The sequence below is a fragment of the Sinocyclocheilus anshuiensis genome, unplaced genomic scaffold (genome assembly GCF_001515605.1).
Source record: "Sinocyclocheilus anshuiensis isolate Anshui unplaced genomic scaffold, SAMN03320099.WGS_v1.1 scaffold674, whole genome shotgun sequence".
NCBI classification, from domain to species: domain Eukaryota; kingdom Metazoa; phylum Chordata; class Actinopteri; order Cypriniformes; family Cyprinidae; genus Sinocyclocheilus; species Sinocyclocheilus anshuiensis.
This window is the reverse complement of record NW_015542395.1, coordinates 417,087-430,927: the sequence shown is the minus strand read 5'-3', so window position 1 is coordinate 430,927 and position 13,841 is coordinate 417,087. Positions and strand designations below refer to the sequence as shown.

The 13,841-nt window shown below is 35.0% G+C and overlaps 1 protein-coding gene across 1 annotated transcript in view; it reads left to right on the top strand.

The window, feature by feature from the left end:
- pacs1 (phosphofurin acidic cluster sorting protein 1) overlaps positions 1–13,841 on the top strand; it is a 64,937-nt gene that overhangs the window by 27,950 nt on the left and 23,146 nt on the right. Inside the window, 5 exon segments of the mRNA XM_016492043.1 lie at positions 11,180–11,267; positions 12,735–12,824; positions 12,900–13,025; positions 13,100–13,244; positions 13,417–13,505. Coding sequence (XP_016347529.1) covers positions 11,180–11,267; positions 12,735–12,824; positions 12,900–13,025; positions 13,100–13,244; positions 13,417–13,505 — 538 coding nt within the window.

Here is a 13,841-nt window from a genome sequence, read left to right as displayed (position 1 = left end):
GTGTGAGTGAGTGTGAGTGTGAGTGAGAGTGTGAGTGTGAGTGAGTGAGTGTGAGTGTGTGAGTGAGTGTGAGTGTGTGTGTGTGTGTGTGGAGAAGAATGGAGCAGGAAGTGAAAGACTATGAGAAAGAGGATGAAAGAGAAGCACAGAGGGAGGGAGAGTCAGTCAGTCAGTCAGTCAGTCAGTCTCTTCTGCTTTTTGACAGCTCCATTTCCTGCCTGCAGTCATTTCCCAACCTCATAGCAGCCTCAGCGCTGAGGACAACCACTGCTTTCCAAGATAGAAGATTCTCAATGTCTGTGATATGATAAAGTGAGACGAATTATTATTATTATTATTGCAATAATATTTATCTGGCACAACACAATAAAACATTGTACTTTATATATTTGAAAATTATGCACAACTACATTTAAAGCTGGAGTCCGTAACTTTTTTGTGTGTTCAAAATCAACAAAATTTATATAATAAGCAAGTACACCATGAATCCATTTTCCAAACCGTGTTTTTGGCTTATCCTGAATCACTACGGTACACCTATAATAAGTGTTTATATTCGGACTATTTAGACCGGTTCGGGTAGGTACCGCTGCGGAGGAGCCCAGTACCTGCGTGATTCGCCATAGACATAAACAGAGAGAAGTAGCTCCGGCTACAATGTTCTTCCGCAAGACGCACGCAGTTCTGTTTATTAGCCGCTAGAGCGCCAAAAGTTACGGACTGCAGCTTTAAAAAATTATATTTTGTAATTATTGTTTTGATTTTTATTATTATTATTTTTTATCTGGCACATTTTAACTAATATTTCATTTTTTTCTCTGATTTTATTATCATTTTCATTTTAATATTATTTATCTGGCTCAAACACAAAAATACTATAATGTAAATGATGCACAAAAGCAGCTAATCGTATTTTATGAAATTACAATGTTTTATTATAATTGGTGTTTTTAAATATTATTTATCTGGCACATAATAAATAATAGTAACGTAATAAAACACCATAATTTATATATTTAAAAATTATGCACAGAAGCATTTAACTAATTATAAAGTTGTTGTTGTTGTTATTCATTTTCATTATTATTATTTTAATAACAATCTGGCACATACACAGTAAGACATAATTTATATTAGCTGAAAAAGATGAACAATGGTCAATTATATCATATTATATGAATTGTAGTTGTTGGAATATTATTTATCTGGCTCAAACAAATAAAACACCATAATTTATACAGTTGAAAATGATGCACATATGCATTTAACAAAACATATTTTGTAAAATTGTAATAAATATTATTAGAACTATCCTTGCTTATTACATCATTTCACGGTGCGTATTTGCAGTAAAATATGACAAAAACCTGTTCAGCGCACGTGCTGCTACACAGTGGTTTGTGACGGTAAAAGCGCCCCTGAAAACCGCTGAACTTTTGTCACGCTAGTAGAGTTGCTAGTTTAAGTTAGTTACTCCCAAACCCTGCCGTTAACACACACACACACACACACACACACACACACACATGGTAATGACGCTGTGCTGTGCTCTTTGTCATTAATTTGGACTCGCGAGAGGCTCCCTGGGACCTCGTGGGGATCGGGTGTTTTGTGTCTTTAATAGGGATGGGCGATACCACTTATTTTGTTTTCGATACGATACCGATATTTTTCAAGGCAGTATCGTCAATATCGATACCGATTCGATACTTCTGAACTAAACTTTTAAATTATGAGATGTATTAAATTACTAAGAGTACTAAAACGTAGGCATTATTATTTTTTTGTTAAATAAACAAAATCACTGGTAAATAAAACACACCTTAGTATCGATATTTTTTGTTTGAGTATCGGTAGTTTCGATACTCGCGTCAGTATCGATATATCGATACTTCGGATCGATACACCCATCCCTAGTCTTTAACGTGTGTCGGGTGTTAGCAATAACGCTGGAGCTTTCCCGGGACGCTGCTTCGGTTCAGCCTGGAACATCCGCGCGTCTGCAGAGGCTTTCGGCACGATTTCAGCAGGAAACGTTTGGGTAAACACCAAATGGCTCATGGAAACGGCAGATATTTCCGCGGGTTCAGGAGGATGTGAGTGGGAGGCGAGCGCTGTGAGAGCTGTTGATGGTGTGTTTGTGATGCATGGATCAAACCGCTGAGAGTGACTGACTCTGGTTTTGGACGGCCGTCAAAGCGCGGCCCGCGAGGGAAACGCGCTGTTTGGATTAGCCAGAACGGCCCAGCGCTTCAGGACAGCTGCGTCGGGCTGATTAATGGATTGGGCTTTATCCAGTTTGTTTGCTTTGAGCGTTTAATGGTGTCTGGATCGGGCCAGAGAAACACGGGCGTCTGTTGCTGTGATGTGCTTTAATGCGCCGTAATGTGACTTTAGTAGGAAATCACACCCTGGCAGAGATTAATCTGCGCTCGAGCCGCTCTGGGTGAGCAGAGCTGTGTTTAGCGGGTGAGGCAGTCAGGAGGTTGTGTGAGTGTCGAGTGTTAAGGATGCCTGTGTAATTAGGCTGATTTCAGGTCACGTCCATTACACAAACGGATCATTATTACTGTTAGATTGTTTAGCAAACACTAAAGCGCAGCATGATAAAACCCTGTAAAGAAACTGGCTGGAAATGTTCACCTTTAAAGCACACCACGGAAAAAAAAAAAAAAATAAATATATGAACAATTATTTTACAAAATATATTTAATAATGTGTATAAATAACATTTAAAAATATATCAAAATTTTGTAAATATTTTATATTTTTGATATATAGCCTATATATTTAAAATAAATGTTTATTTCCGATATTTGTAAATGTTTTAATGTATAAAAATGAAATATTTCAATTTTCTTTATATTTTATATTTATACACACATGTGCGCACATCTATCAGTCTATCTATCTATCTATCTATCGTCCTGTCTTCTATCTATCTATCTATCTATCTATCTATCTATCTATCTATCTATCTATAATTTATCTTTCATCTATCTATCTATCTATCTATCTATCTATCTATCTATCTATCGATCGATCTATCGTCCTATCTATCGTCCTATCTATCATCCTATCTATCTCCTATCTATCTATCTATCTATCTATCTATCTATCTAGTCTGTCTGTCTGTCATCTATCTATCTATCTATCTATCTATCTATCTATCTATCTATCTATCTATCGTCCTATCTATCGTCCTATCTATCTATATGTCTATCTATCTGTCTATCATCTGTCTATCTATCTATCGATCTATCGTCCTATCTATCTCCTATCTATCGATCTATCGTCCTATCTATCTCCTATCTATCGATCTATCGTCCTATCTATCTCCTATCTATCGATCTATCGTCCTATCTATCTCCTATCTATCGATCTATCGTCCTATCTATCTCCTATCTATCGATCTATCGTCCTATCTATCTCCTATCTATCGATCTATCGTCCTATCTATCTCCTATCTATCGATCTATCGTCCTATCTATCTCCTATCTATCGATCTATCGTCCTATCTATCTCCTATCTATCGATCTATCGTCCTATCTATCTCCTATCTATCGATCTATCGTCCTATCTATCTCCTATCTATCGATCTATCGTCCTATCTATCTCCTATCTATCGATCTATCGTCCTATCTATCTCCTATCTATCGATCTATCGTCCTATCTATCTCCTATCTATCGATCTATCGTCCTATCTATCTCCTATCTATCGATCTATCGTCCTATCTATCTCCTATCTATCGATCTATCGTCCTATCTATCTCCTATCTATCGATCTATCGTCCTATCTATCTCCTATCTATCGATCTATCGTCCTATCTATCTCCTATCTATCGATCTATCGTCCTATCTATCTCCTATCTATCGATCTATCGTCCTATCTATCTCCTATCTATCGATCTATCGTCCTATCTATCTCCTATCTATCGATCTATCGTCCTATCTATCTCCTATCTATCGATCTATCGTCCTATCTATCTCCTATCTATCGATCTATCGTCCTATCTATCTCCTATCTATCGATCTATCGTCCTATCTATCTCCTATCTATCGATCTATCGTCCTATCTATCTCCTATCTATCGATCTATCGTCCTATCTATCTCCTATCTATCGATCTATCGTCCTATCTATCTCCTATCTATCGATCTATCGTCCTATCTATCTCCTATCTATCGATCTATCGTCCTATCTATCTCCTATCTATCGATCTATCGTCCTATCTATCTCCTATCTATCGATCTATCGTCCTATCTATCTCCTATCTATCGATCTATCGTCCTATCTATCTCCTATCTATCGATCTATCGTCCTATCTATCTCCTATCTATCGATCTATCGTCCTATCTATCTCCTATCTATCGATCTATCGTCCTATCTATCTCCTATCTATCGATCTATCGTCCTATCTATCTCCTATCTATCGATCTATCGTCCTATCTATCTCCTATCTATCGATCTATCGTCCTATCTATCTCCTATCTATCGATCTATCGTCCTATCTATCTCCTATCTATCGATCTATCGTCCTATCTATCTCCTATCTATCGATCTATCGTCCTATCTATCTCCTATCTATCGATCTATCGTCCTATCTATCTCCTATCTATCGATCTATCGTCCTATCTATCTCCTATCTATCGATCTATCGTCCTATCTATCTCCTATCTATCGATCTATCGTCCTATCTATCTCCTATCTATCGATCTATCGTCCTATCTATCTCCTATCTATCGATCTATCGTCCTATCTATCTCCTATCTATCTATCTGTCTGTCTGTCTGTCTATCATCTATCTATCTATCTATCTATCTATCATCTATCTATTGATCTATCGATCTATCATCCTATCTATCGTCCTATCTATCGTCCTATCTATCTATCTATCTATCTATCTATCTATCTGTCCGTCCGTCCGTCTGTCTATCCGTCCGTCTGTCTGTCTGTCTATATATATATATATATACATACATACATACATACATACACTACCATTCAGAAGTTTGGGATCAGACTTGTAATATTTTTAAAGAAGTCTCTTCTGCTCATCAAGGCTGCATTTATTTGATCAAAAATACTGGAAAAACAGTAATATTGTGAAACAATTTTGCAGTTTAAAATAACAGTTTTCTATTGTAATACATTTTAAAATGTAATTTATTTCTGTGATGCAAAGCTGAATTTTCAGCATCATGAATCCAGTCTTCAGTGTTACATGATCAAGAAACATTTCTATATTTTTGTAGCATTGATTTGGAATAGAAATCTTTAACATTATAAATTGATATTGTCACTTTTAATCAATTTAATGGATCGTAAATCAAATAGGGCAAGTTAAATAATAATAATATGAATAAAAAGCATTTATTCAAAATATAAATATTTTCTAACAATATAAATCTTTGCTATCACTTCATAACAATTTAACACATCCTTGCTGAATAAAAGTTTTAATTTCTTTCAAAAAAATACATTTTTGTATTTTTGATCAAATAAATGCAGCCTTGATGAGCAGAAGAAACTCCTATAAAAAACATTAAAAATCGTTCTGATCCCAAACTTTTGACCGGTAGTGTATATATATATATATCATTAAAAATATAGATTATAAAATATTTTATATATATTGAAAAATATAGTTGATACATGAATTATTGTTTATTTACAAGGTATGTTATGTATTTTATATCTGTGTGTGTGTGTATATAGTGTGTATATATATTTTCCAATAAATAAACAACACTTAATGTCCAAATTTTCTTTTTTATATGTATTATATTTTTTATACTTACACGCACCCACACATATATAAATAACATTTTTATCAGATTACTTAAATGTTTAATCTAAAAAAATAATCAGATTATTTGAAAGTTTATTATTTTTCCTTACACTTATTTAAAACATAATATATTAGATTTGTTTTTTAAATACTTAAATACTGTTTTTTTATATAATATTTTATTATATTATATTTAATATTTTGTTTTATAATATTTTATCTATCTGTTGATTTATTTATGCATTAGGACAATTATTTGGACCAGAACAGAGCAAAATAAAGGGTAGAAAATATTGAGTTTTGATGGGAAGAGAAAGCGGAGGTTGAGGTCAGGGAAGGAACAGAGAGTATGACGGTGTGTGTTGAGGGAAGACAGGTACTCCAGAGACGCTGGCACTGAAAACACAGACAGATGTGTGACAACAAAGAGCCAATCACCTTCCAGCAGCAGTGTTTGTGCTGTGTGTGTGTGTGAGTGTGAGTGTGAGTGTGTGTGTGTGTGTGCATACACTTATAAACGTGTCCTCCTTGACAAGGTCAGATGTGCGTACAGGAGTGTGTGAGCAGAATATGTTAAAAAGCTTCATTAAGCCTCATTTACTGACCGTTGGCATGATGTTCTATGATGATATTAGCATGTGATTTATGATATTTCTTCAGGAATATGTTTTTGGCAGATGCCTTAAAGGATTTTGGCATAGGGTTTCACACCGTTTAAAAGGTATATAAATGTAAACATTTGTACAGATTTATAAGAATCAGCAATACTGTTTCCAGACACATGTAATATATAGAGATGGATAGACAGATAGATTTATTATTATTTATTTTTGTATTTCTTTGTTTATTGGACTGTTTATTCACTTATTTCTTTTTGGGAGTTATTTAATTTATTTAGTTATTGACTTATTTATTTGACTTATTCATTTATTTACTTGTTGACACTTTGACTTCTTTTTTTTTTATTTTAACTTATTTATTTACTTGATGACTTAAATTTTTACTTGTTTATTTATTTTTAACATATTTTTATTACATTTGTATTTTTATATCACATCAGAAATGCATGCTCTTATTTATTTACTATTTTATTTTTTTACTTTATTTAGTTCTAGACTTATTTATATATTTTGACATTTCTTAAATTGCTTAATTTATTTAACATTTGTTTTGAGTTATTTATTTGCTCATTGACTAACTTATTTATTTATTTATTTCAAACGTATTTTTACATATTTTAATTTTTTCATTTTCATTTTTAAGTCACACCTGAATGTCGTCGTGCAGGCCGTTTCGACAGCTGTGAGCTCTTTTTAGTGTCATTTTTGAAGATTTCTTGTGTGTGCATAAACAAAAATACAAGCTTTGCATTTCTTTCTCCGAACCCTGCGGTGAGTTTCTGCTGTCGTCTGCTGTGCTGTTCCTTCAGTGTTTTCTGACAGCGAGCGAAAGCGTCTCACAGACCTGCGCAGCGCTTTACTCAGCGCTCTGAAGAGCCTCCGAGTGATCAGATCTCGTCTCCGCACCGTCAGATGCTTTTCAGACTAATCAAGCCGTACACACACACACACGCTCACACAGCTGCAGTGATGGATGGCATGTGTTGTCTGTAGCTGAAGGGGGTTTGACAAACGGCTGTAGATCACAGCGCTGGACTCTGACCTCTGACCTCTGTGTGTGGCAGCAGACGCTCGGCCCTCAGGAGCACGACTGCAGGAGAAACCAACATTCAAACACGATTGTTCAAATGTTTGGGGTCAGTAAGAAGAAATGACTACTTTTATTCAGCAGGGATGCATTAAACTGATCAAAAGTGAGAGTAAAGACCTTTATAATGTTACTAAAGATTTCTATTTCAAATAAATGCTGTTCTTTTGAACTTTCTATTCATCAAAGAATCCTGAAAAAAGTCACGGTTTCTTCAAAAACAGTTTTCAGAATTTTTTTTTTTATTTTATTTTAAAATATATTCAAATAGAAAACAGTTCATTTAAAATATAATAATATTTCTCAATATTTCAGTTTTTGCTGTATTTTTGAGCAAAAAGATGTCACCTTTGTGAGCAGAAGAGACTTACCAACCCCAAACCTTTGAATGGTAGTTTACATTAAGTCTATTTATTTATTTGACATATTTGAGTTATTTGACTTTTCGATTTAATTCAATTCACATTTATTTGTAAAGCACTTTTCACAATGCATACAATTTCAAAGCAGCTTTACAGAAATTGATTATAAATAATTATATATTTCTTATTTTTATATATTTCTTTTGATTTAATTATTTACTCAATGACTTTTTGCTTTATTTATTTTGACTTATTTACTGCTTGACTAATGTTTTACTTGTTTATTTTTTTACTTATTTTTGCATATTTGTATTATTCAATTTTTATTTTTGAAGAATTTTTGCATGCAAACAAAAATACAAGCTTGACATGTTTTCTTCCAAACCCTGTGCTGAACATCCTGGCCCTAAATGTTTGAACAGTGGTGGCATGTCTAAAATAACATAGTGCTTATATGTGTGTTATAAGCACTGTATTATTTTAAATTAAATAATATATCTGCGCCTGTGTTTCAGAAATTTGGTAGAATATGCTTGAGGTTGGTGTACACTAGCAAACTGGTCCACATATTGTTTAAAAAATGAAAATCTCTGTTTTAGGAGTGTTAGTTTAAGGTTTTGATGTAATTATTGTGTTTCTCTTCATTTGACAACAGTAGAAATGCATTCACAACCAAAAACTGCAAACCAGACAAGCTCAGCAGTGTTTGCAGTTCATCTGATCTTCCTAAACTTCAGGAGCCGTCCATTGAGACTTTATGAACCCCTGCAGCTTTTATCTCTAGCTTTATGACTGTAATAACCCGATTTATGGAAGATAAACCCGTGTTGAAGGTGTGACGTCCTGTAAATGCAAACACACACACACACTGGAGCGGTTAGGATCATTCATTATTAATCAAAGAAAGCGGCTCGAGTGTTCAGTGTGGTTCGGTCTGGGTTTCTGAGAGTTTGTCCATGCTGTGCAGAAACACACGTCCATCTGCTGGATGTTTCAGACGTCGAGCGTCTTTATTTAGCATGTTTAAAGTAGAGCTCGCGTATGAATATGCAAGGAGTTCATCTCGACGCTTGTTGTCTGAAACTGATGTCACTCTTTAATATTAATTCAGTTTGCTGTGGTCGTGTTTCTCGCACTAAAAGCCCCGTTGGCGTGTATAACAAGCGTTTAGCTGCAGTGTTTGCCCTGAAATCCTGATGACTAATTGAGCTTGGGTTTCCAGTTCCTCCTGAACTCGTGACGCCAGCGTTCCTGGAACGCGGAGGCTTTCTCCTGCTGACGGTTATCGCGCTGCCTTCTAGAAGTTCGGATCATTTTACCGACTCGGACCTTTGAGTCTCATTCAGCGAAATGAACAAATCTTTTTTCGAGTCATTTCGTTCATTTTAGCAAAATATAATTACAATGTTACGTGTTACTTCCCTAATACGTCTACTACTTACGCAAACGTTGATCACACTACAAACAATTCAAAACTGCTATAAGAAACAGAAAAGATTAATTCATTGTTTAGCTGGGTCTTCAGTCTATGATTAGCTCACCTCACCTCTTATCTGACAAGTCTTCGGGTTTGAGTCATTCGTTCATCACGTGACAGCCCCCTAAGCTTAACCAATGCAGTCTAAGCCGGAAAGAGAATTGATTAGTTCATCTCTCGAGTCTTTCGAATCATTCGTTCTTTTGTCACGTGACGTGACAGCATTGGATAGAGAAATTAGTTAATTTACAAGCTTCCTTACAAACGGGTGCATAGTTATTATTATTATTATTATTATCATCATTATTATAATTATTATTTACTCTTACAGTTACGTGATGCGTTTCTGGTCTCAAATTGTAGCTTTTTACTTCTTACAGTTTCTAAATGTGTGAATTTCTGTCATGATGGTTATTTTCCATAACACTGAATGTTGTAACAAAGGTAATAAAGAGTTGGTTATTATTATTAAGTCTCTTTCCGGCTCAAACTGCATTGGTTAAGCTTATGGGGCTGTCACGGGATGAACGAACGACTCAAACCCGAAGACTCGAAACAGGTGATCTACTTGACTAATTCCAGTACAGAACCTATAGGATGTTGCTAGGGCTGCACGATAAATCGCATGCAATATTGCATGCGATTTATCGTGCAGCCCTAGATGTTGCGCATGCGCGACTGAACGAATCACTCCCCAAGACGACTCGTTCTTCCCGAGTCACATTAAAGATTCGTTCAAAATGAACGAATCGTTCAGGAACGACCCATCACTACGTGCTTTCTTGCTTTTGTTGCCGTGTACGTTTCACAATGAATTAAGCACTAATGTCACAATATTTCGCTTCCGTTGCACAAGCACAAGAGCGAGTGACGATGGGTTTCGGCCTCTTTTGTTGTGCAGCCGTCAGTGTTGAGGAGTGAATAACTAACTAGCAATATTTTCAGTCGCTGTTTGAAAGCATTAGTGTTTCCGGTGTAGCGTGACCTGATGCTGCAGCAGTGCAGGAGTTGTTCGTTCGTTCGTTCGTTTGTTGTGTTGCAAGCGCAGCTTTACAGTCGAGTGAACTGAAGCAATAATCAAACCCACTGCGAGTGATTTACCCGCATTGTAGCGTGTTGTAATAGATGTTAAATAAGTTGATATTTGTTTAAATACTTGAATCTAAATTTAAAATACTATATATGGAATAGTAGCCACATAACATTTAGTGTAATTAAATTAATATAATATATGGACATTGTATTTAAAGGGATAGTTCACCCAAAAATGAAAATTTGATGTTTATCTGCTTACCCCCAGGGCATCCAAGATGTAGGTGACTTTGTTTCTTCAGTAGAACACAAACGGAGATTTTTAACTCAAACCGTTGCAGTCTGTCAGTCATATAATGTAAGTGGATGGGAATCACGGCTTTGAGAGTCATAAAACATACACAAACAAAACCAAATTAAACCCTGTGGCTCGTGACAGTTCTGACTTTATGTGTGTGTGTGTGTATGTGTGTGTGTGTGTGTGTGTGTGTGTGTATGTGTATGTGTGTGAGAGACTGTCGTCTGGTCAATAGCTGCTTCAGATTGTTATTGATCCGTATGGCAGAAGCTCTTGTCAGAAGAGCCTGTATTTCAGGAGCCGGTGAGAGTGCGACTGTAAATAATGCGCTCGCTAACCTTCCCTGACCCTCAGAAACGACACACACACCTGTTTATTCATGTGCTGTTATTCTGTCTCGATAAAGCCGCGCTTCACCACACCACTAAACTGCATCAGTCCCATTAGAATCGATTGAAAGCTGTTATGATATTGTGTCATGGTGTACTGAATTGGATTGAATTGTGTTGGCAGGCTCTTCAATCTGACTCTGAAGAAGCTGGTGATGCTGAAGGAGCTGGATAAAGATCTGACGTCTGTGGTCATCGCTGTCAAACTGCAGGTGAGGCATTCTTTCACTCGTTCTTCTCGCTCAACATGAAACATAAATAAACTTAATTTGCATTAACTTAAATGCACATTCTGGGCATATTGTGCACGTCATCTGAAACGACAGCAAAATAATATCAACCAATAACATCACAGCCCACTTTTTATGATCCAATCGAATCCTGATGGATAACCTCAAGTCCCGCCCCACAATATCACCCACTGCACATTCTGTTTCTATCAAAATTACAAATAAGTGTTAGTGTGTACGTAGTTTTTTTTTTAAATATTATTAAAATATTAATAAGGCGCTCAGGTCCTGGGTCTGCACATTCAGCTGAAGTACGTGTCCGTCCCGGTGGCTGAGATCCGATTTATTTTTTAATTGATTTTTAATTTGTAAGATGTATTAAAACATCTTACTGACTTTAAAGATAATTATAATGTTACAGAAGGTTGTATTTCAAAATATTTTTGATTATTTTTTTGTACTTGTAATTTATTTATTTAAATGCATTTATAATGTTACAAAATATTTCTGTTTTAAATAATTCTTTAATTATATTTTATTTTTAATTTTATTATTGATTTATTTTGAAGAATTACTATTTGTATTTAGTTTAATTTTTTATTTTTTAAATATTATTTTTTATTTTAAATATTTTTTCTTTTTTTTATTCAAAGACACATTAAACTGATAAAAACTGGCAGTAAATACATTTATAATGTTACAAAATAATTGTTTTAAATAATTATTTAAATTGTTTTATTTGTAATTTTATTATTTATTTATTTTGAAGAATTACTATTTTTATTTAGTTTAATATTTTATTTTAAATATTTTTTCTTTTTATTCAAAGACACATTTAACTGATCAAAACTGGCAGTAAAGGCATTTATAATGTTACAAAAGATTTCTGTTTCAAAACATTTTTTTTAAATAATTCATTTTTTTATGCTTTATTTGTAATTTATTTGACTATTTGGAAAGAAATCAGTATTTTTACAAAACGCAAATATGCATTAAATTGATCAAAAGAGACAGTACAAACATTTATAATGTTACAGAAGAATTCTATTTCATTTTTTTGTTTTTAATTTTTATTTGTTTTGAATAATAATAATAATAATCAGAAATGTTTCTGAAGCAGCAAATCAGCATCAGGATCATGTGACACTGAAGACTGGAGTAATGATGCTGAAAATACAGCTTTGATCACAGGAATAAATTACATTTGAACAGATATTCACATAGAAAACATTTATTTGAAATTGTAATAATATTTCACAATATTACTGATTTTACAGTATTTTAGATCAGCCTTGATGAGCACAAGAGACTGCTTTCAAAAACATAAAGAAATCTTACAGTCCCCTAATTGTGTTTTCTGCTGTCTTACGCAGATCTGGAAGACGAAGCGCTTCCCGCATCTAATAATGTTTATTCACCATCTGTCTGTCCTCTCGGTTTCTCTTTCAGGGCTCAAAGCGAATCCTCCGTTCCAATGAGATCCTCCTGCCATCGAGCGGCCAAACGGAGACAGACCTGCAGCTCACGTTCTCCTTACAGGTGAGTGTCAGCACAGTCTCTTCACGTGCGTATGGCCTCAAACTAACACTCACAGTCGTCTCTGTGTCCTCTCAGTATCCGCACTTCCTGAAACGAGACGCCAACAAGCTGCAGATCATGCTGCAGAGGAGGAAGAGGTACAAGAACAGGACCATCCTGGGCTACAAGACGCTGGCGCTCGGCCTCATCAACATGGCTGAGGTGAGGCGCAGACAGCTCTGACTTGCCGCGTGTCAGTCGTTCCTGTGTTAACTGATGATTGCTGGTGTTGTCAGGTGATGCAGCACCCCACCGAAGGCGCTCAGGTCCTGGGTCTGCACAGTCAGCTGAAGGACGTGTCCGTCCCGGTGGCTGAGATCCGGGTTTATTCTCTGTCCAGTCAGCCCATTGACCGCGAGGGACCCAAAGCCAAGATGAACGGTGAGACACCAGCGACTTTACTGGTTTGGTGTAGCGGTTAAAAGCAACTGACCAATCAGAATGAGGTATTCCAGAGTCATGTGACTGTGATCTGCAAGTTCAGTGTAAGTAAAGTGAATGAAATGAATGTATAGTGTTCCTCATGCTTTCTCTGTGGTTTTCTTGGGCTCAGATCGTTCTCCAGACATTGATAACTACTCCGAGGAAGAGGAGGAGAGTTACTCATCTGAGCAGGAGGGCAGCGACGACCCCGTTCATCATGTAGGTCAACTGTGTGTGTGTTAAATCAATTATTCAGTTTTTAATGAATACATTTATGTTTGTATACAAATTTTCATTTTTTTTTTTTTTAAATAAATTAATTTTAAAGACTTTTTTATATTTTTTTATTTTAACATTTTTTTTATAAATACATTTTTAATGAATTAATTTTAATTAATTTCAATGAATTAATTATTTACAAATATTTTTACGTTATTTAAATATATATGCATTTTAACATTTTTATTAAATTAATTTTAATATTTAAAATACTTTATTCAATTAATTAAATTAAACTTTTTAAATAAATTACTTCTAAATATATATTTTTGAAAA